The sequence below is a fragment of the Pagrus major genome, chromosome 22, assembly GCF_040436345.1.
Source record: "Pagrus major chromosome 22, Pma_NU_1.0".
Taxonomy (NCBI): domain Eukaryota; kingdom Metazoa; phylum Chordata; class Actinopteri; order Spariformes; family Sparidae; genus Pagrus; species Pagrus major.
In genome coordinates, this window is record NC_133236.1 from 20,492,549 (window position 1) to 20,513,305 (window position 20,757).

Here is a 20,757-nt window from a genome sequence, read left to right on the forward strand (position 1 = left end):
CAGAGCCTTTTAAAAATTTTTTTTCTTTAAAGACTCCCCGAAATCATCAGCAAATAGAATAACCTAAAAACACAAAGCGAATGTGTTGATCATTTTCTCTTAAAAAATATGTCACTTACAACGTTTTTGTCCTTTTTTTTATTAGTTTATTGTTTCACATACACGACCACACACAAAGACGTACTACAAGTGGAGCTACTTCAATTAGCTGATGATAAAAGGGGCACTGTGTAGTTTTTGGAGAGGAATTTAAATTCAGATGATAACATAGTCATATTGTTTTCAATAACTGAATAAGCAAGCTGTTCTCAGAGGAAGGTCCCCAGAACACTGTTTGAAGCTAATAAGGTGGCAGGGTCCGCCACATATAAACAAAGTAAAACAGTATGAAACTGTGTTGTCCTTTTAAGGTTTGTTTATTCAGTCACGAAAACAAAGAGAGTTTGTTTCTTTAGTTTGCTCAGGCATGAGAAAATAAATAAATGTCTATGAAGAACCCCCAAAACTACATAGTGCACCTTTAATCTGAAAATATTATGATATTATGATGGTTCCAGGTTGTTAAATTATGAGGATCTGGTGTGTTTTCTTTCATCATGTCTGATATTAAACAGGATATCTTTAAATCTTTAAATTATTACAGGTATTTGTCAGTAGTTTTGCAAAATGATCTCTAAAGAAAAAAAATTGGCAGATTAATTCATTGATTGACTTTATTTGGGAAATCTTTAATGCACTTTCTTCATTTCATCTTTAGCGTTTCAGATCAAAGAGGTGACTTCAGTGATTGCGTGTGCGTGTCCCTGTGATGGCGATTGTTGCATTTATCTCGATGAGGCGGCATCTGCACTCGTCTGTGGAGAAAACTAGGCTGGGAGGTTGGTGCTCTGCTGCCAAACCCCTCATTAGTGCGTTGAATCACTCAGAGGGCAGAGCAGCACTGATTCACTCACACAGTAACTGTACAGTAAATACATACAGGACATACATTGTAGTCAGTGATGTAGTTGTAACTGAAATAGCTCATAAACGAGAGAGGAGATACCAAGTTAATGTGTCGTTATATGACTTAACACATACACACGTGCACACACATACATACAAAAAAAACATGGATTGTAGTATGATATAAATAAACAATAAACACCAGACAGTTTCTACTCTCTTTTTCATTTTTATTTCCATTTTTTATTCATTTTGCACAAGCTTGCATATATACTGCACATACATTCAGTTCATAGAGGGTGAAGGCACGAAAGGCAATTTGACTACTGGTTGTTTTTGGGCTGGGCCAAAGCAATACAGGGGGGGAAAAAATCTCAAGAGAAAAATACAAAACTGCTTCAAACTAGTTTTTAGCTTTCTAGCCCACCCTCGGCCCTGTCCTGGAACAAAACATAACAACCTTTTATTTTTTTATAAACTGTCCAGTTCCATTTAGCTGCCAAGATCTCAATTTTTACGAATGAGCACTCTTATTTTTTTTTTTTAATTCAATTTTCGGTAGATAAGAATTTCTTTTAAGTGGGTTCTACTCAATGAAATGCAGTACAGCCTTCCCTGTTTGAAAAACAAAAGAAAATAACATCAAATAAATTAGGATAAATTAAACCAATAAATTACACAAAATCTGCAAGACAAATAGACACCAATAACAGAAAAAAGCAGCCATGTCATGAGTTGTATTTTACAACCTGTGTGTAACTATTCAGACTGTATTTGAAACATGGCTGTTCCAGTTGGAATTACTGCACTAGAATCGAATAATAATGTCATACAAAAAGCATCAACAAAACACTATTTACATAACATATTGCTAAGTTACACAAAGGCAGTATTTATCACTGTAAGTCCACATCATTGATATTTACAAATAAAAGAAAAAAGAGGAGCAATGTAATAATAATAAAAAAAGAATTACTACTGAAAGCATCGAGAAACAAAAACCCCTTTCAAACAGGTCAGAAAACAGATCAGAGGAAATTATCGCAACACACACACACACACACACACACACACACACACACACACACACACACACAGGCACGCACACTAAACACACGTTGCCAACGCTTAATGAGAATCATTTACATGTCAGGATGGTACTCCCAGGGGTGGGGGAGGGGCCACAGTGTTGAGAATTGTGTCACTCACTGGTTCACAGGTTCTCATAATCGGTCTTTTCTCTCACACAGACACACACTCATATACATCAACACACACACACACACACACACACACACACACACACACACACACACACACACACACACACAATGCAAAGCCTACAGAAACTCCACAGAAAGTCCAAACTTTTTCCAACTGTTTGAACCCGGTAAAAAATGTTATAAATCACTTATTTTTCTGTCTGCAGTCTCTTTTTTTTTTTTATCAAACTGTTACTGTACAACGCGTGTCCCCTCCATGACTCGTCTGATGACAATGAGTTCCTGTCTCTCTCCCGGGTCAAACCTAGAGCTACGTCGGCGGGAGTCTGCCCTTGTTTTTCTGTGGACGAGACGTGGTCCGCAGACTGCCAACGGGCCGCTCCGTGACATCATCATTACCCGACCGCTCGCCGTAATGCATCGTTCTGTCGGCAAAAATTAAAGAAACGGATGCTGGTGCAACTTCAAGGGCACTGCCGACGGGAAACAGACCCCCGTTAAAGGCATGGCAGGGAAAAAAAAACAACAACCAAAACCTCTCCTCTGTGGGTTTTTGTGAGTCCACTTAGAGAGAGCGGGTCATCCCTCTTTTTTTTGTTTCCACCCTTCTTTTTTTATCCACCCCTCTCTAGCAGTAATAATAGAAAAAAACTGTACAGCTATTCTTTGTTTCATCCTGACAGTATTTACAGTAGCAACAACAATATTTCATACTCTGAAAACATATTCCAAGTGTATTTTTTCCGATCTCGAGAAGACAGCCGTTCAGCACAAAGATACAAAAAGGTAAGGAAACCAAAAAAAAAGAAAAAAAGTGGTCACAAAACCTGCAAAAAACCTACAACTATTGCTCCTAATCTACCAACAACTCACTTATTCTGAATACAGATTTAAACAAAGCCGTCACTAAAAATACCCTTGAGCTTTCTTTTATGAAACAATTTCTAACAGTGCCTTCCAACGAACTTCCACTACTGTATATATTTTCTCCCATAAATTTATCTTTTACAATTCTTAAAAAAGGCTATATATTTATTTCAATAATGTTAACGACCCCAGAAAAGGAAAACTTGACAAAAATATTCTCAACGTGGTATTAAGGTCTTGCTAATCCATCTTTTTTTTTTGCACATAAGTCTTCATTATCCTGAATTAATCTTTTTAGGCGCAGGAACTCTTTAACTTCAGGGCGGGGTTGCAGGAAGGAGGGGAGGGAGGGTGTGGAGCGATAATAATCTGTGCATCAGATAAGTGTCCTTTCCTTTCTCCTTTGTTTTGTGGCGCTTTAGAGCCCTTGGCTGGTGCTTTGAGACTCTGAGACATGCCCATCCTTCAGTGAGAAATATGTCCGACTCGCTCTCTCAGGGCTCCGGATCTTAAGAAGAAACACTGTCCTGGGAGGAGGAGAAGGGGGAACATAATGAAGGGAGTAGCTCTCCGTCTTTCTCTGCCTCCTTTTGTCGGGCGCTTTGTCTCGCTTAGACAAGTCAGCAGGTTAAGCAACCTGCCCCTTTTGATCTTTTGTGACGCACACACACAGACACACTATAAGCTAATGTCGCCAAGGTGAGATCAACGGCGAGCTCGCACGCACTCCAGAAAAGCATTCAAGTCCTCTCATTGCTCCAAACTTACCTCATCAAAAGGGCAGCTAACGCTAACTGCTTCTTAAAAACGCTTAAAAGCCTGAGAGGGCGGATAAAAATTAATAAAACGCTAGAAATGCATGAACAAGTGGAAAGTGTGGGATATGAATCTAAAACGTGAAAGGAATGGCGTTTAACAAACTGGGCACAGTGGCATCAACAGAATCTCACTTTGGGTTTTTTAAAAGCTGCCAGTTTGGGACGGCGGGACAGAGTGGAGGGTTTCAGGTGCGTGTCGCTCCTCGCTCTGCGCCTTTGTCCCCGCTCTTTGTAGTGCTGAGAGCTTCTCCATCTACCCCTGGGGTGAGTGCTCACCTCTGACCTCGTATTGTTGCGGTGAGAGAGGAGCTGGATCACTCAGAGGCAGGTGAACATGGAGGGAAGGAGCGGGGTGTGCGTCTCTCTTGTTTGTGGGGGAAGTTCCACTCAAAGCAGAATTAATGAACGCCTGTTTCAGCTTATATTCACCTCTCTCTTTGCCCTCCTTGAATCATCTTCCTCTCCGCGATGCTTCTATTCGTATCTATGTATTGTTTCAGCAACACCGTACTTTAGATTGCCACAGTATTCTGATATATTCAAGTATCGACTGCTATTGAAATAACTTCATAATGTAATTTACACCTTGTATAGGCTAATCGCAATTAAAGCCTGCCTGACTTCATCTCACACATGAGCTATAAAAAGACAATAAACTATGCAGTTATTATTGTGTATGTTCACCAATCCTCAACAGATAATTAGAATAATAAGTTTTACTTGATAGCTGAACAAGGTTTAGTTATGAAAGCTGGAGTGGCTATGGAAATTTAGCCGTTAAAAAAACGCACTTCATCTGCATATTTCTTTACTTGAAATGAAATGTTTACTTCATGTGTTTCTCCTTTTATAGAATAGGAAAGGCTAGTCACTACAGAAGCCCACCCTGGCCCTCCATTGAAACCCCAAATCGAAACACTTTTCAGGCGAAACAAAACAAAAAAAAAAGTCCACTTCAAAGATGGACAAACAAAAAAAATGGAGAAAAATGGGAAATGAGGGGGGTAAAATATTTCAGAATCTAAACTCTCGTGGAATAATATTAATAGCAATAATTTATTTTTTTCTGCAACGGCATCAAGGGACAAACAAATCTCGAAGTGCCAATCTTCAGCAAGCAGTGATGACAAATAATAATAATCATAAACAACAACAATAATAATAATAATAATAATCAAAATAAGAATGTACAGCCAATAAACACAATGCCCTACTTGCAGGGAAAACACACTTCAAAACATGGTAGAGCTCAGTAGCTTTTTGAAACCAGTCCAAGTCCCACAGACAAGTACAGACCAGTACCATGAGTCCAGTCTTAGTCCAGTCATTAACCTCACTAGGCCTTGTTTGTGTGTGTGTGTGTGTGTGTGTGTGTGAGTGTGTGAGTGTGTGTGTGACTGTCCTGTTGGGGACGTCTTCAGTAGCACAGTCTATTTCGCGAGCACAGTTCATTTGGACACTCACTGGAAAGGAGGGGACGCCCCCGTGGGTGCCTCGAGTAAAGTCTTTAGGGAACCCAGCCTATGTTCTTAGTTGTATAAATGGGAACTCCTTCCACACACCGAGGACTGGAGTTAGTGTCGATCATAAAACAGGCCAAAAGGGGGATGAGGGTTCACACGGTCCAAAAAAAAAAAAAAAACACCCGATAAGATTAGAGTCTCTTCAGTTCAGAATCATAGAAAAACAAAACAAATTATAACCATCATGATAATTATCATAGAAGAACAACAACACAATAGCTAGGTCATTTAGGAACTGCCACAGAGGCTTCAGATTGGGAATGCTACTTCATAACTTTCATACATTCAAAAAGTTTAAAATAAAAAACAGGAAATCCAAAGTAAAGTTGGGGAAATGGAAATAAAACAAAAAGAGAATATCATTTTGAAATTCTATGAAATCAGAGAAAATATAAAAAGCGCAAAGCGTCGAGCGAGGAGGAGGAGGAGGAGGAGGAGGAGGAGGGAGAGATTTACTCGTGTAGAAGCTCTTGGAGACAGTTGGGGGACTTGAAGACCTCGGGGACCTCGCTGTCCAGTTTGCAGATGACCTTGTAGATGGCCTTCTTCCAGGACGGGTCCACGTCTTTGCCGGCCACGATGGCGTTGAAGAACTCTCTCAGTGTGATCTCGGCCACCTCCAGGAAGCGATCAGGGACCTTCAGAGACACAGGAAGGAAAGAAACGGTTACTCATTTGTTGAAATGTGATGTGAGAGAGAACACAAAACAAATTCTGAGCAGGCTGCGGGTCAACATTTTAGAGTGCATGGGCATGGACTTTTGAGAGCTGAATCAGGTTTTAACACGCAGTCCCAATTAGGGATCGACAGATACTGATAATTAGTAATGAAGGAGATCCATAACTGATATTTGGAACAGTTATACATTTGCAGTAAATATTTTAAAAATAGTGTCAATATTTAGTAGTACCTGAAGTACTACTCAATTTTCATGCTAACCAATCAACCAAGAGAGTGTTGTGGGCGGGACAGTGAGTGAGACCACAGAGTGGTGACTATAGACAGAGAGAGGCTGTTGCATCAGAGCCAAAGAAATGCATTTTATCTGCAATCAAACAAAGACAAAAACTGAGATTCTGATCATCGGAAAAATGCTGAATATTAGTTCTGATAATCTGATAAATCTCCTGCTGTTTTCTCATTTTGAATTGCTTTTATAATGGTTATAAAAGCGATTCTCTGGTCACATTGATCATAAAAATATGGAAAAAGAAAAAAGAAAGGAAAAGAAAACCCTACTTCTGCCACTATGATGCTCCCCAAAGTATTTTTCTTTCACTATAAATTTATATTTCAACATTTAATTTACATTCCTTAATATATCACAGCACAGGAAAACACTGATCAGTTAGATATCATATGTGTAGGCCACAGTTTTAACACATTTTCTGTAAACACTACAGTACCCACAAGCCTCAGCTACAGTTGCCAGTCAGAGAAACAAACTAGAGCTGTGTCAGAATATGAACAGAACACTGTGACTATGGTTGGGTTAGGCAATCATATTACGCAAAAGCTTAAACGTGAATTGATGCAACTTGCAGAAAGTTTTATCCATGTCGAAATGATCTCCTCCCTTTTTCTTTTCTTGCACATTTTCTAACACAGTTGCTCATCTTTCATACTGATGAACCAGGACAATTTGACGTGGCTGCCATTCATCTAACATTGACTGTGCAGAAAATGAATGTATAATCTCCGAAAGAACTCCTTCCCCTTCACAGCTCCATCATTTACCTGCCGTGTTTGCATGCACTGTGCTCAACACTGCCATCTCCTCCCTTGTAGACTATGTTCATATTCTCACAGTGGATGTAAAACCATAAATCTCCCGTCTCTCGAGTATCTACTTCCTTAAAAGCCAATTGAGGCGTCAGCCTGAGAAAAGTCACTTCTTGCGAATTCTCAGGTTTCTCACACCTCCCACTTCCCTCCCTACAACACGGCGAGCGTGACATCTTTATGAGTCCCACTGTAAATCTGTGACCAAACAAGAAAGCGGAGCTGAGTGAAGAGCGGCGGAGAGGTGCTGGCGAAAGAGGAAGTACTAAATGCTTTGGGAACGGGGAGACACGCCGCCTCTTTAGTGTCCCTGACAGCAGTGCTCACCGACACCATGGAGATGATTAGTCTGGCAAAGATCTGTGACACCTTCCCCCAAGCCAACACTCTGTCACACACACACACACACACACACACACACACACACACTCATGCAGGCGTGAGCACACACACCAGTGCACACACCTCCTTGTGCCAAGGAGATGACACATCCTGTACTGTTACAGAACTCTACATAATGCTCGCTGCACACACACACACACACACACACACATACACACTAGCTACCCTGGTGTGTTTGGCTGAGTCTCTTTCCTCGACTCAAAGCTCCAGGGCGACGCAGCCTTCAGGGGTCACCTGCTTGGATAATGCTGACTGTCTCCCTGCCCGCCTCCCTTGATGCTCGCACACACGCAAACACACACTGTCTCTCACACACACACACACACACACACAGATACAGCAGCTTGCCCAAATGCCTGACAGTGCGCACTCCGCTCCGCTCCTCTCCTCCAGTGTCCTGCAGATACTCATCAGGAGTGTCAGGACACAGCAAGGTTAGTGGCCACTGGAACACACACAGACGGACATGTACACACACACAGGCATGCCTCCTCACACACCCACACACATACACACTTGCACACACATGGGACAGCCACCCGCCCCCCTCGGGGTGATGAATGAAGGCTAAGATGCCCGTGTGTCTGGTGTGTGTGCATATCTCTGTGCACTGTGAAAAGGTGAGTCGTGAATAAGGAGCTTGTGTGGTGTGTGTGTGTGTGTGTGTGTGTGTTTGGCAGAGAGAGAGAGAAAACACACAAGCTAACCCAATTCCCCAAATATTGAATTCCCCTCTGGTGCGATAGAAAGTGGATATAATTCATTGTTTGGACTGCTGTCCTCTCTGAAATACTGGCACAATGACCCCGGCGCGAGGGCAACTTTGTGTGCATGCGTTGTGAGCGTCCGTGTGGGCATGCGCACCCTTTTCCCAAAAGACCTGGCTAACGGGCTGGTGCAGCGCAGCGCCCTGGCCGCCAGACGCAGGGAGTGCCGCATTACTAAGAATATTCCTGCATGGAATTTCTCCTGACGTTTTGACTATAAAAGGACAGCAAAACGCTGACTGCAAGGAGAAAGCAATGTCAAGGAGAAAAGGGTATTGGTATTTCAGATCCTCTTGACTGAGAGAGCGAGCGAGAGAGTGAGAGCGGGAGGGAGGGAGAGAGAGAGATGGCGAGAGAAGGAGGGGCTGAGAAGAGTCTAAGGAGAGAGAGCGCATGCAGCGACGGGACAGAGGGAGTTATTCCTGTCCCACAAGCCTTTGTTTTGCGAGTACGTGTGAGTTGTGTGTGCGAGCGGAGCTGCCTCCTGTCCAGCAGTGAGCCTTAACTGTTTGCAACCCCTCCCTTGTCCCACTCACTCCCCCCCTCCCTCCCTTCACTCCCCCACTCTTCATCTCTCTCTCTAGGGTCAGCTGTTGGGCCTTTGTTCCAGAGGCATTGTGGGGGATTATCCAGTGTGGGCCGTTCATTCGCTCGGCTGTCCGGTAAATGGGGCCAATCGCGTGGCTCACAATCCTTCATACATATTTCATAGGGCTTTTTAACAACTTCTCAGCAGAGCCCAAAATTAAAGGACAGATGTACAAAGAGGGGAGGAGAGAGGGAGGGAGGAAGAGAAGGAGGAAAATAAAGTATGATGCGAAGGATGTCGCCTGGAAAAGGCAAGCGAGGTGACTGAGAGTGCGTCCACGCGTGTGGTGGCTTAATCTGAAAAACGCACTGCTTTTGGTTCCATGCTCTTCTCCGCTGAAAGAGCCTTTTTAGAAACTGAGCTTTTGGAAAATTATGACGTAAGAAAGCTCAGAATGCTCTCGGTCGACAGCTGTGTGGCAGTAAATTTACGAAGACAACTTCCTGTTATCTCAAACTTTCTCTGTGATCATTTTATGCCAATATGGATGACTGCACGACCCGGCTGCTGTCGTTATGTAGTTATGTTTATTTTATCCAGAAGGGTTATGACCTAATCATGACCTAGAGATTTGATCAGTGTCCCAGAGCGGTAACACATGCAAAACACTGTTTGCCAGGTCATACGTACATTTGAATGACAAGAGCAAGGCTTTACTTTCTGATGATAAAATCGCACGGCCTTCGATAAATTAAATAAAAGCTTTTGTTCTGAGGAAGGTGTGAGAAAGATGGAGAGGATGGAAGTGTGTGTGTGTGTGTGTGTGTGTGTGTGTGTGTGTGTGGTGGGGGGTCCAAAAAAACAAAAGCTTTCATGAAAAAGGATATTACTGTTTCTCAACCCCTGTGTAACACAATATGAAAGGAGGAAGACCGAGAGAGGAAAAAGGGAGAAAAGAATCAGCAAAAGGAGGAAAAGCTGGTGTCTAATACGCACACGTTTCCCTAACCTTTGCATTGTGGTCTGTAGGAAGGAAGGAAGGAAGAATGAAAGAAAGAAAGACCTCAACAAGAGGCAGCGATGAGGCAGTTAATCACTCTCATTCACTGACTCCCCCCTTCTCCCCCATTCTCTCCACCTCTCTCCATCTCCCTCTCTCGTGACAGGTTGCTTTGAGACAGAAGGATAAGCTCTTTTTCAGAGAGAGGGAATCGGATTTCCTGCTTTTTGATGAGATAATAAAATATGACGGAGGACAATAGGAGCCTGTGGACGGCTTGCTGGGAGCTATTCAGTCCGGCAGCGGCCCCTGTCTTAAGACTGCTTAGACAAACGTTTAAAAAAGGTAGCCAGAGGCCCGAGCTCTCAAATAAAGGCTACTGTTACACACACTACTCTCTCTGTGTGTGTGTGTCTTTTGCATGTGGTTCGGTAAAGCCTGAGAAATCTCTTCTCTCTCGGTGACTCAGGGTTGGCTGTTTGTTTGGCCAACGTGTTTCTCCCCCCTTGCTTTTGGGAACTGTCAGGAGATGTATTGCACCTTCTATTTGCACAGCGTTGGCCAAACAAGACGAGACCCTGGAAGATAAGGCCGTGTGTGTAAGAGAGCGTGTGTGCTGGTGAGCTGCAGCCTTGAAGGATGAAATGCAGGGACACAACAGGAGCCCTCGCTGCCAGCCAGGTTAATTCCTAACCCCGGCTTCGGCATGGGAATACCAACACTTCCCATGCTTTCCTGTCATTGTGTTTGTTTGTCCGCGTGGGAGAGAGAATTTATAGATTTTGTAATGCCATAGATGACGCAGTGACCGTATCTTAAGAATATTCTCGTTTCTGCTGACAGCGAAACAGATGTTTCAAAACAAGAGTTGAAACTGAAGTTGAGCAGGCGTGTGACATTTTGGTGAGTCAAACCAGAGCTTCCCGAACCTCGAAAACACACACACTCACACACGCAGGCCCCTGTGCCTCACGTATCTGCTCTGATCAATAATCTACAAAGGCCTTGATAAGCCCTTGGCCCGCACTGTCACTTTAGGCAAACACAACCCATGTCCCCTTTCTTCCTACCCCTCAGCCCCCTCTCCCGCTGATAAGACTGTACCATGGCTGAAGAGTCCAACCCACTCGAAGTGGATCCTTCATTTGATCGTTTCCTTTTGAAGCGCCTTAATTTTCTTAGTTTTCTCAACCTTCCACTTTTCCTGAATGCCTCTCAAATCTCTCATCCGCGAAGTGTGCATTTTTCTCCGTGCTTACGCGACTACTGGGACGGGAAACGGGCCTCAAAGCTGAGCAAACACCAGCCACCCTCACTCCACTGATAGCCTTGAGAACGTGGAGCCTTGAGGGGCTGTTGTGTATACATGTGCGTGTGTGTGTTTGTGTGTGCGTCTTGCTGTCTGCGAGCAATGATCACTAGCGTCACATGGGCTCTTCTCAAGGTGCACCTCCGCCAGGGAGTCAAGGACAGGACAGGGTCAAAGACGCTGATGAAGTCGCTCTCCTATCCCATCTTCGTCGCTCCTCCCACCACCTTTACTTGCCTCAACCCCCCACCCCAACACACACACACACACACACACAGGCTCAGAATTCATATCATATCAGGGCCTCTTTGACATGTCTTTCCTCCCCTCGCTTCATAGAAATTGGGGGTTGTGGTGAGGTTGCTAGCTCTATATCAAGCCAAACAACAGACGCAGGCGACGGAGAGAGAAATAATCTGCACTGAGAAGAATCGCAAACAGCAGGGGAAGCAAGAAATCACTTGTTTAGAGACTCAAAAATTCATCGTCTGAGCTCAGCACAGGCTGAGAGAAAGCGATCTGAACGAAGGGGGGTCACGGAGCAATGTAAGGGCGGGCCTCCGGAGGTCAGGAAGTCAACCCGGCTCAGAGAGCAGGAGGCAGAAGGGAAAGAAAGGAGCAAGGGAGTCTGGAAGATAGGAACAGGACATCTGGAGAGGAGGAGAACAGAGGGAGGGAGGGAGAGGAAGAATAGAAGGGTGGGAGAGGTGGGAGGAGGAAGGAGGGTGCGGGTGGGTGGGCGGGCAAACAATAAAGGATGGAGGGCAAGGAGCTGCTGCGACGGAGGGAGGATGGAAGATGGATGGACGGATTGGTGGAAGGAGAGAGGAAGGAAGGGCAAGTGAGAGAACAAGATGGCAGGAGAAGAAAGAAAAATAATAAACTGCAGATTGGATTGAAGGAGGGAGAGTTTGGCATCAGCAGGGAAAATGGGAAGTGCGCGTGTGTGTGTGTGTGTGTGTGTATGTGAATGGGGGGGTTGCTTTGACACATCTGCAGCTCTGATGCACGCCCTGGTCATTTTGGCATGAGTCCCTTTGCCACGCTTCATTAGTCTCACACACACACACACACACACACACACGGAGGGAGACCAAAATGGTCCAGAAATAATGACATAATCAGCAGCTGTGCCACAGAGCAGGCTGCCCCTCACAAGGTGACCAGGGACAGAAGGAGGGAGGAGAGGGGAGAAGAAGGGAGGAGGAGGAAGAGGAGGAGGAGGAGGGGGGAAAGCAGGGAGGAGTGAGAGTTGTGTGTGTGTGTGGGAGCAGGTGAGAAGAGGAGAGAGGGGATCATGTAGTTCTTTATGTTTAAGTGATTCCTTGCCACCCCTGGCGCCCCAGGCTCTACACACAGCTCTGGTCATTTAATCAGTGCGCAGAATAAAGTGGCTTATTCTCACATACACACATATGAGCGCACACACACAGCACGCGGTGAAGAAAAGACCTGTCAGGCTACGTCAAACAGGGGCCCTCAATAGCCCCCGGCTATTCACTGAGAAGCAGATGATCCTGCGCTCTATTCTTTTCTTCACCCTAACTCTTCTTACTAAGAGCACTAAAAAGCCAAGACGAGTCGTAAAAGACGCTCACATCACAGCTGTGATATCAAATAATATCAGATTTGTTAGAATCTTTTAAGGTCTTTTGTTGAGAGGTTTGCCACAGGGACCACAGTGAACCCGCTGGTGTGGTAGGGACTCTCTTTAAAGGTATAATATGTAACATTTCTGCATTAAAAGTCTAAAAACGTCTAGACTTACATTGTCCCAAATGTTTCCAACAATGTTTACAGCTACACTATGTAACTTTTTTAGTAGCAATTTTTGTTATATAGTCCTATTCAAGCCTGTTTTGCTCTAATCTTCACAAATAAAAATGTAAACATGAGGCTGAATGTTCGTTAAAAACTAATTTTAGCTCTTGCAAATTGCTAATCCTTGAATCAGGAGCTCTGTCAGTTTGTTTATAGGCCTGAAATAAGTTGCATAGTGGTCCTTTAAATCCACAGAAATGGTACGTTTTCTCAAGGTAATGGCGCGTTTTAATTTGGTTGCCTGAAGCTATAACTTCCTGGAGATGAAGTCAGTGAACGTGACTAAAACATAACGAGAAAAATCTTTCAAACGTAACCTCGTCCGCGACCATTTCTGACTGAGTCACGTAGGATAGATGTTCATCTGCAATTGTTGCAAATGTTTAACAATGAAGGCATTAACTTTAAATACTTACTACTAAAAGTTGACTTTACTTTAAAAAAGTCAGAAAAGCGATTGCCTCAGAATTACCAAGTAAACTATTAAATTTAAGTTGTACAAGCTAAAAACTTTTAACAACTTCAAATTATTAGTCTACTTTCCTCTATAAAAATAAAGTAAATATTTTACAGTGTATGCCTTTTTCGTTTTGTTTTGATTGAGAGACGCCTACTTGTAGATATTACATACTGTGCATTCAAGCGGTTGCTTCACCCAAAAAGACACATTTTCTTACCAACTTCTTGGTTTTATTTGTCCTAGTTTTGCTTCAGAACATACTGTCACCAATTTCCATCAGGATTATTTAGTCGGTAGAAAGCAGTTTCAATGAAAATGGTTGACAGTGTTCTGAAGATTACTCAGACTGTCGGGGACACTGTCTCTTAAAATACATTTTGAAATGCTGTGAGCACCACAAATGGGATGATATTCGCCTCCACTGTACTGCAGGATGGACAAACCCAAACTGCAGTAGACAAAACTGAAGCTATGCGGGAGTTTCTATGAGGAAATATGCTTTTCTTTTTTAATTGTGGGTACACCAACATTTCAAGCCTATTAGCATCCCAGTAATACGACTTTGCACAGTCTCAAGACTTCTGTAAATAAGTGGCATCTCACTCCGTATACATCATCTATCACATCTGAGATTCAGTTCACGTTGCAAGTGATAAATATGAGGGCACAACATAAGACGGCTCCTCTCCTCAGGTCATCATTACTGCCTTAATTGTATCGTCTCTGTAGAAAAGGGAAGCTGGTGTGTTTGCTTCCTCACACACACACAATGACGTGTGGGTACACAAGGACAGCAAGGACTCGTTATCTGTTACTGTATATGATGAATGCACATGTAGGTGAGTTTGGTGCACTTTAACCTTTTCTCAATGGGAACGATAGAGATTAGGGGAATGACAGTAGGTACTGTAGATACGAGGGGGAAAGAAGGCGGGTTAGGTGAGGTGTGTGTGTGCGTGTGTGTGTGTGTAGTTGACATAAACCCACTGGCAAATTGTATCGGTTGTATTTTTGGCAGCTCTGAACCTAAATCTATACCGCCAGCTTTTTCATCTCTCTTCTCCATCTTCTACCTGCTTTTGTCTTCAGTCGCTCTTCAAAGAGAACCCTAGAGCCTTTTACTCCAAACACCACACCTGTGTGCGAGCGTGTGTTTTTTAGATACTTACGTGTGTTTACACTTGTCTGTATCTGTGTCTTTGTACCCGTGCATCCAGTGCAACGGCCGTGACCTTTTCACCTCAAATTCCCTGGGGTCGAACCCCGGTCAAAGGCGCACCCCACACACAAACACACATGCCATGATCTACGTGGTGAGAAAACCCCAAAAAAAGACCAGGAATGAAGGAAGACAGGGAGGGGAAGAGCAGGAGGAGGAGGAGGAGGAGGAGAAAACAGACATTAGCCTCTCTGGGTGGAGAACAAATGGAGCCCCGAGAGGGACGTGAAGAGGAGGAACGAGGGAGCGAGGGGGGAAGGAGAGGTGAAGCACACAATGCTATGGGGCACGGCGGTTGGACAGACAGCATCTGCTCTCAGCTCTCTGTGGCTCTGGTAATGGATGGAGAGTTGGAGACACACGGAGAGAGCAGGAAGGAGGGAGAGAGGAAAAGCTGGGGAGAAAAAGAGAGGATGATGGAGGGGTGAGGCAGAGCGGAAAAAAAGTCAAACTTTCTTTCACTATTTGGTCAAAACACAGCGGAGAAGTGCGCGTGTGTGGAAGGGCGTTATCGATTCAAATGGAGGGATGACAGACGGATGGACAGACAAAAGAGGAAGAGGGACAAAAGGAGTGAGACGTCTTTCTAATAGGAGAAAGAGCAGCTGATAAGGGAGGACACACGATACCCGCATGTGTGTGTGTGTGTGGACGAAGGCTTCTCACCGCTGGTACCTCCCTCTCACATAGAGATCATAGGGACTTCCTCTTTTAAATGCCGAGGTGTGTGCATGTTTGAGTGCATGCGTGAGTGTGTGTGTGTCCTCTGTGGGAGGAGTGGTCACTGACAGAGGAAACTTGGCCTGCTCTGTCTTATGGAAATCTGAGAGTTTCCCAGAGCCATCATAAAACTGCCTCTTTATCAGACCCCACCTCTCTCTCTCTCGTTCTCTCGCTCTCTCCCTGTGTCTAACCCATTACCAGGTCATACACATTCCTGTCTTATGAAAGATGATGTGTGTTGTCATTGGGGGGGTTCAAAGACAGACAGAGGGGGCCGCGGAGTAAAAAAGAAAAGGACACTAAGCGAGAATTTTCACTTGAGTCCTCACATGAAAGCGCTCGCTCGCTCAAAGTCAAGGCTTTGGGAGGCCGGGTGTGTTTTCGGAAGACTTTGATGGCGATGGACAGAGCGAATGAGAAGCGGAGAAGAAAGGGAAGAAGAGAGGGGATCAGGAGGGGGGCTGAGAAAAGAGGAAAGTAGAGCCGGGGTCTAGGTAATTAACGGCAAGCTCTTTAATTACCGCTGGTGTTCATTGTGCCAGAAGGAATGTGACAATTATGCCATTAAAACTTCCTAATGGGGGGAAAAAGCGAGGGAGAGGACGGAGGGAAGGGGAGGAGGAGGAGGAGGGGGGGATAACGGAAGACATGCAAAAGAGGAGGATGAAAGAATGAAAGGAGAGAGGCAACAGAAGGAAGAGAGAACGACGAGAGGGAGCGAGGGAGGAGGGATATGAAAGGAAAAGGGGAAACAATCGCGACAAAAGAGGAGCTGGGAGGGAGATGGGGAGCGTATTAGGCCAGCACAGTGACAGAGCAGATTAGCATCAAACAAGAAAGGCCACAGACGTGTGTGTGTGTGTGTGTGTCTATGTGTGTGTGCGTGTCTATGTGTGTGTGTGATCACTGAAACAGAGGACATATTCATTCCAAAGACGCCACCAAGGTGGATGGAACTTTGATGATGCAGAATCTGGCAACGGGAAAACTCAGTGTGTGTGTGTGTGTGTGTGTGTGTGTGCATGCTGAATCTGCGTAGGCTCCTGTTTCAAGTGGTGGTGCAGGCAGGTAGGGGAGGAAGAGGAGGAGGAGGAGGAGGAGGTGGAGGAGAAAGGGGAGAGATCCACAGAAAAGGGCCTTGGGGGCATCCTGATACACATCCAGTACATTTCCATCTCCACAATACCTCTATGAGTCACACACACACTCACTCACTCACTCACACACACACACACACACACGCTCGCACGCACATATAAGACGGAAAAACATAACAAATGTGTCCGCGCACATGCATAATACACACAAACACACCATTCCCACACAAACATCAAACAGCAACAAAACACACAACCCACGCACCCGCACTCACACACACACACACACACACACACACACACCGTCATACACACAAATACACCCACACACACACACACACAAACACTTACACGCAGAGTCTTCGTGCTCACCAAGGCGGTTGGTTTGTCAGGGGGGTTAGAATTTGCATGGCTGGGCAAATTTTCCTTGTGCTGAACTCTAATCAGCTCCTGTATCTCTCAGACACCTGCCCAGCAAAAAAAACCTTAATATGCAAAACACCTTCCCTCCCTCCCTCCTCCACCTCTGCTGCAGCTCCTCGGCCAAACAGAAGACTTATTCACCTGGCCTCTCTCACTCTTTTCCTCTCTGTCTGCCTTCTTGCAAATTTTCACATTTATGTATGCAAATAGGCTGTTCCCCTTAAGCCCGTTTCAACAGTAGCTTCCTGGTGCCAGGAGAAGAATGATAGCCTTGTCTGAGATATGGCGCAGAAAGAAGGGGTTTGTCAGGTGAGGGGGGAAAAGGTGTTGGATGTTTTCGTTGGGCGACACGTGCAAACTTTTCCTTTTAGGGGGATTTTCACGCTCTCTTGCCAGAGGGTGTTTCTATCCGTGGTTTTTTCTCAAGTGAGTCAGTCAAACCTGTCCAAGACTCATTTAGATCCATTTAGTTCAAAAACGTATCTACTTTTGAGTTGTGTGTTCCAGTTTACTTTTAGCTCGACTGCTCTGCAAAATAACCCTGATGTAGTTTGATTTTTAATTTATAGGTGCACTATGTATCTTTATTGATTGATTTCATGCTTAAGCAAAGTAAATAAACAAACTCCCCTGACTTAATAAACTGAATAAACAAAACAACACAATTTCCCACTGTGTTACTTTGTTTATATGTGGCGGACCCTGCCACCTTTCTAGCTTGAAACAGTGTTCTGGACCTTATTTTCCTCTAAAAACAGCTTGTTTATTTATTTATGGTATAATACACATTTCTCAGTTTGTATTATTACCTCATTAATATTGTAAATATTACCTTTCCTGAGTTTATGAATTGCTTTTCCAAAACTACATAGTGCACCTTTAATGTACTTATTTGAATGCACAAAGTCATTAGTTTTACTTTGAGGCTGCAAATATTTATCAATTAGTGGTCAACTATTGAATTAATCGGCAACTGTTTTGATAATCCATTCGTAGGTTTGAGAAAAGTCAAAATTCTCTCATTACAGCTTCTTCAGTGTGAATATTTTCTGGTTTCTTTACTCCTTTAAAACAGTAAACTGAATATATTTGGGTGGTGAACAAAACAAGACATGTGATGACATAAATCTTAAACTTTGGGAAACATTGATCAACATTTTCTGACATTTTAAAAACCAAACAACTCTTCGATCAATAGAGAAATAATTGACAGATTACTTGACAATGAAAATAATTGTTAGCTGCAGTTGCAGCCATATTTTTCTTATTGTTTTCAAATGTATCAATCAAAAAGGGAAAGCGTCTCTGTACACCTTAAATCCAAGTTTAAGACATAAAATCCTGAAGCCACTTTTAGTCTAATATGCAACTTAAGCAAGTGTGATCTGGAAACTTCACTTGCACGTACACTGAGGACAGAGAAGGAATAGATTTAAGTTCAGAAATGTTAAACCAAATAACAGAACCTCTAGCTTCTGTTTCCAGGCCCGAAAACAAGGGCGTATATAAATATATAAAAATCAAGTTTTATGAAGCTTTTGGATATTATTTTCCACCAGGGACTTGCATTTCCTGTCATGGGTGAGATCATAATTTGATACGAATATGAGAAAAGAAAATGAGTCCTGATTCCAGGATCAGGAAAAATGAAATCTTAACTATTATAACAAACAAAATGTTTTTTTATTATTCTTTAAAACATTTTCTACTGTCTGGGAGTCAATTTTGCTCACTGGTGGTGTAAAAATCCAAACTTTTCTGCACCCTTTTAAGTTGACTCTGTTTCTAAATTTAAACTTATTCCTAAATCGCAAAACAAATCAATCCTGTAGTGGTCAGGAGCAGCCAAACAGGAGGAATCGTGTCGTTTTTCTTTCCTCTAGATGGACTTATTGAGACCTCATATATACAAGTGCTTCTGCCTGCCAGAGTCTTTCAAAGCGTCCCTTAAGAGAGCTGAAGATGGATGTGGGGAAGTGTGTGTGTGTGTGTGTGTGTGTGTGTGTGTGTGTGTGTGTGTTTGGGTGCACACAGAGGAGCCCCAGTGGACAAATAACGGACAGAGAGAGAGAGAGATAGACGTAAACAGAGTGAAAGAGAGTGAAGCACTTTAAATGTGAGCGCTGCAAAACTCCCACTGCTCGCAAGGGCACTTCTCTCCTGCACGTCATCTCTCTTTTCCCCCCTCTCTCTCCTCCTTCCACCCTTCTTTCTCCCCTTTCCATTCCCCTCGATTCCCTTTCTCCTTCCCTCCCTTCATCGCTCTCTCCTTTGTCTCCGAGCTCTCACCCTCTATCCCCTATCTATCCATCTCCCTCTTCCCCCTCTCCCCCTCTTTCTCTCCCCTTCCTCTCACTAAAACAGTAGGACGCTTAACCTTGATAACAGTGAGATTTTTTCCCCCCTCAAAGTGACACACACACACACACACACACACACACACACACACACACACACACACACTGGAGAAGTGCTTTGCCAGCATGCCATGCCGGTCCAAGGGACGGCTGTACCCTTCGAGGTGAACAGGACACTGGGAAATGCAGCAACAACAAAACACTCACACACATACACGAACGCACATAGACTCTCTCGAACCAATACACACACACACACACACACACACACACACACACACACACAAACCCAGATCACTCCAGGTCCTTCTTAACACAAGCCTTTTAAAGGCCTATTGTCAGCTGACATTGAGAGAGCACTGGCGATCCTGGAACGTTTCACACACACACATTTTACACACACACACACACACACACACACACACACACGGATGGTGGCAAAAGGAGGAAGTGTGAAAAATGAAACATATCAAAGGTGAAGTTGCCTGCCAAAAATTTATGATTACAATACACTGGAAGACACACATGTAAACATCTCGCCACAGATGATAGGTAAATGAGGACGGGGAAGTAAAGGGTGGTTTCTCAAACACACACACACACACACACACACACAAACACACACACAATGAGAGCAACTGAGGGGAATTAGGGGAAGGGAAGAGGCAAAACGAGCAAGGTGTCAGTAAAGTTTCTTCCTCATCAGATGAGAGTTCCTCACATATCTACCGTACATGGCTTTAGAAAACAATATTTTCTTCGTATTATTTCTGTCCAGTGAAATGTATCTGTTTGAATTGTTGTGAAAAAAACTGAAAGGATTAAGCAAAGAATATTCTGAGAGAATCGTCCCAAAGCTCTAATCATCTGACTATTCTCGAGATGGTTTTCCCAGAACGACGATGGTACACATTATAGTGCCGAGTGCAGCAGGATGTATAAGAGACTTGAACTCAGCACTGAGAACAGTCACAGCGAGGACACAGTGAGATGGTGTCACACTACCCGCCTGCATCACGAGGTATCAGGTGAAATTCGACGTCTATTTTTTCCGCTCTCAGCTCCTCCTCCTCCTCGCTGAGAACATTTTTGAAACATTTTCTGAAAGTGTCTGTGTTTTTACCTCGAAGTCGTTGGCCTTGTTGTAGTGCATGTTGAGGGCTCGGAACAGTTCGCAGTCGCGGCTGACGCTCATCTCCTCGCTCCCGGTGACTCCGTCGTTGATGGACTGGCGGGCGAACTTCTCCATCTGGATGTAGTAGAACTCCCGGAAGTTGCTGAACCACTTGATCAGCTGGGAGGTTATGCAGCGATTGAACTGGAACGAGAGATGAGGGGAAGAGTTAGGGCGCCAGAATTATTGAAATCCAAAGACATTTTGAGAGGAAATCAATGGGATCGCTGTAGAGGGAAGGCTGCCATGTCTAATCTTTATTAAGCCAGTGGATTTTAGGTATGAGCGAGTAGAAGGACGTGTGAGGATGAGAGCGT

At 44.0% G+C, this 20,757-nt stretch overlaps 1 protein-coding gene across 2 annotated transcripts in view; it reads right to left on the reverse strand.

Moving 5' to 3' along the window:
- Positions 1–1,154: 1,154 nt before the first annotated feature.
- LOC141018403 (prospero homeobox protein 1-like) overlaps positions 1,155–20,757 on the reverse strand; it is a 34,185-nt gene continuing 14,582 nt past the window's right edge. For both annotated transcript variants that reach the window (XM_073493362.1, XM_073493363.1), the window contains exons 4-5: positions 20,390–20,584; positions 1,155–6,014 (exon numbers count right to left, since the gene is read on the reverse strand). In XM_073493362.1, coding sequence (XP_073349463.1) covers positions 5,829–6,014; positions 20,390–20,584 — 381 coding nt within the window. In that variant the 3' untranslated portion in view covers positions 1,155–5,828. The remainder of the gene's footprint in view (positions 6,015–20,389; positions 20,585–20,757) is intronic.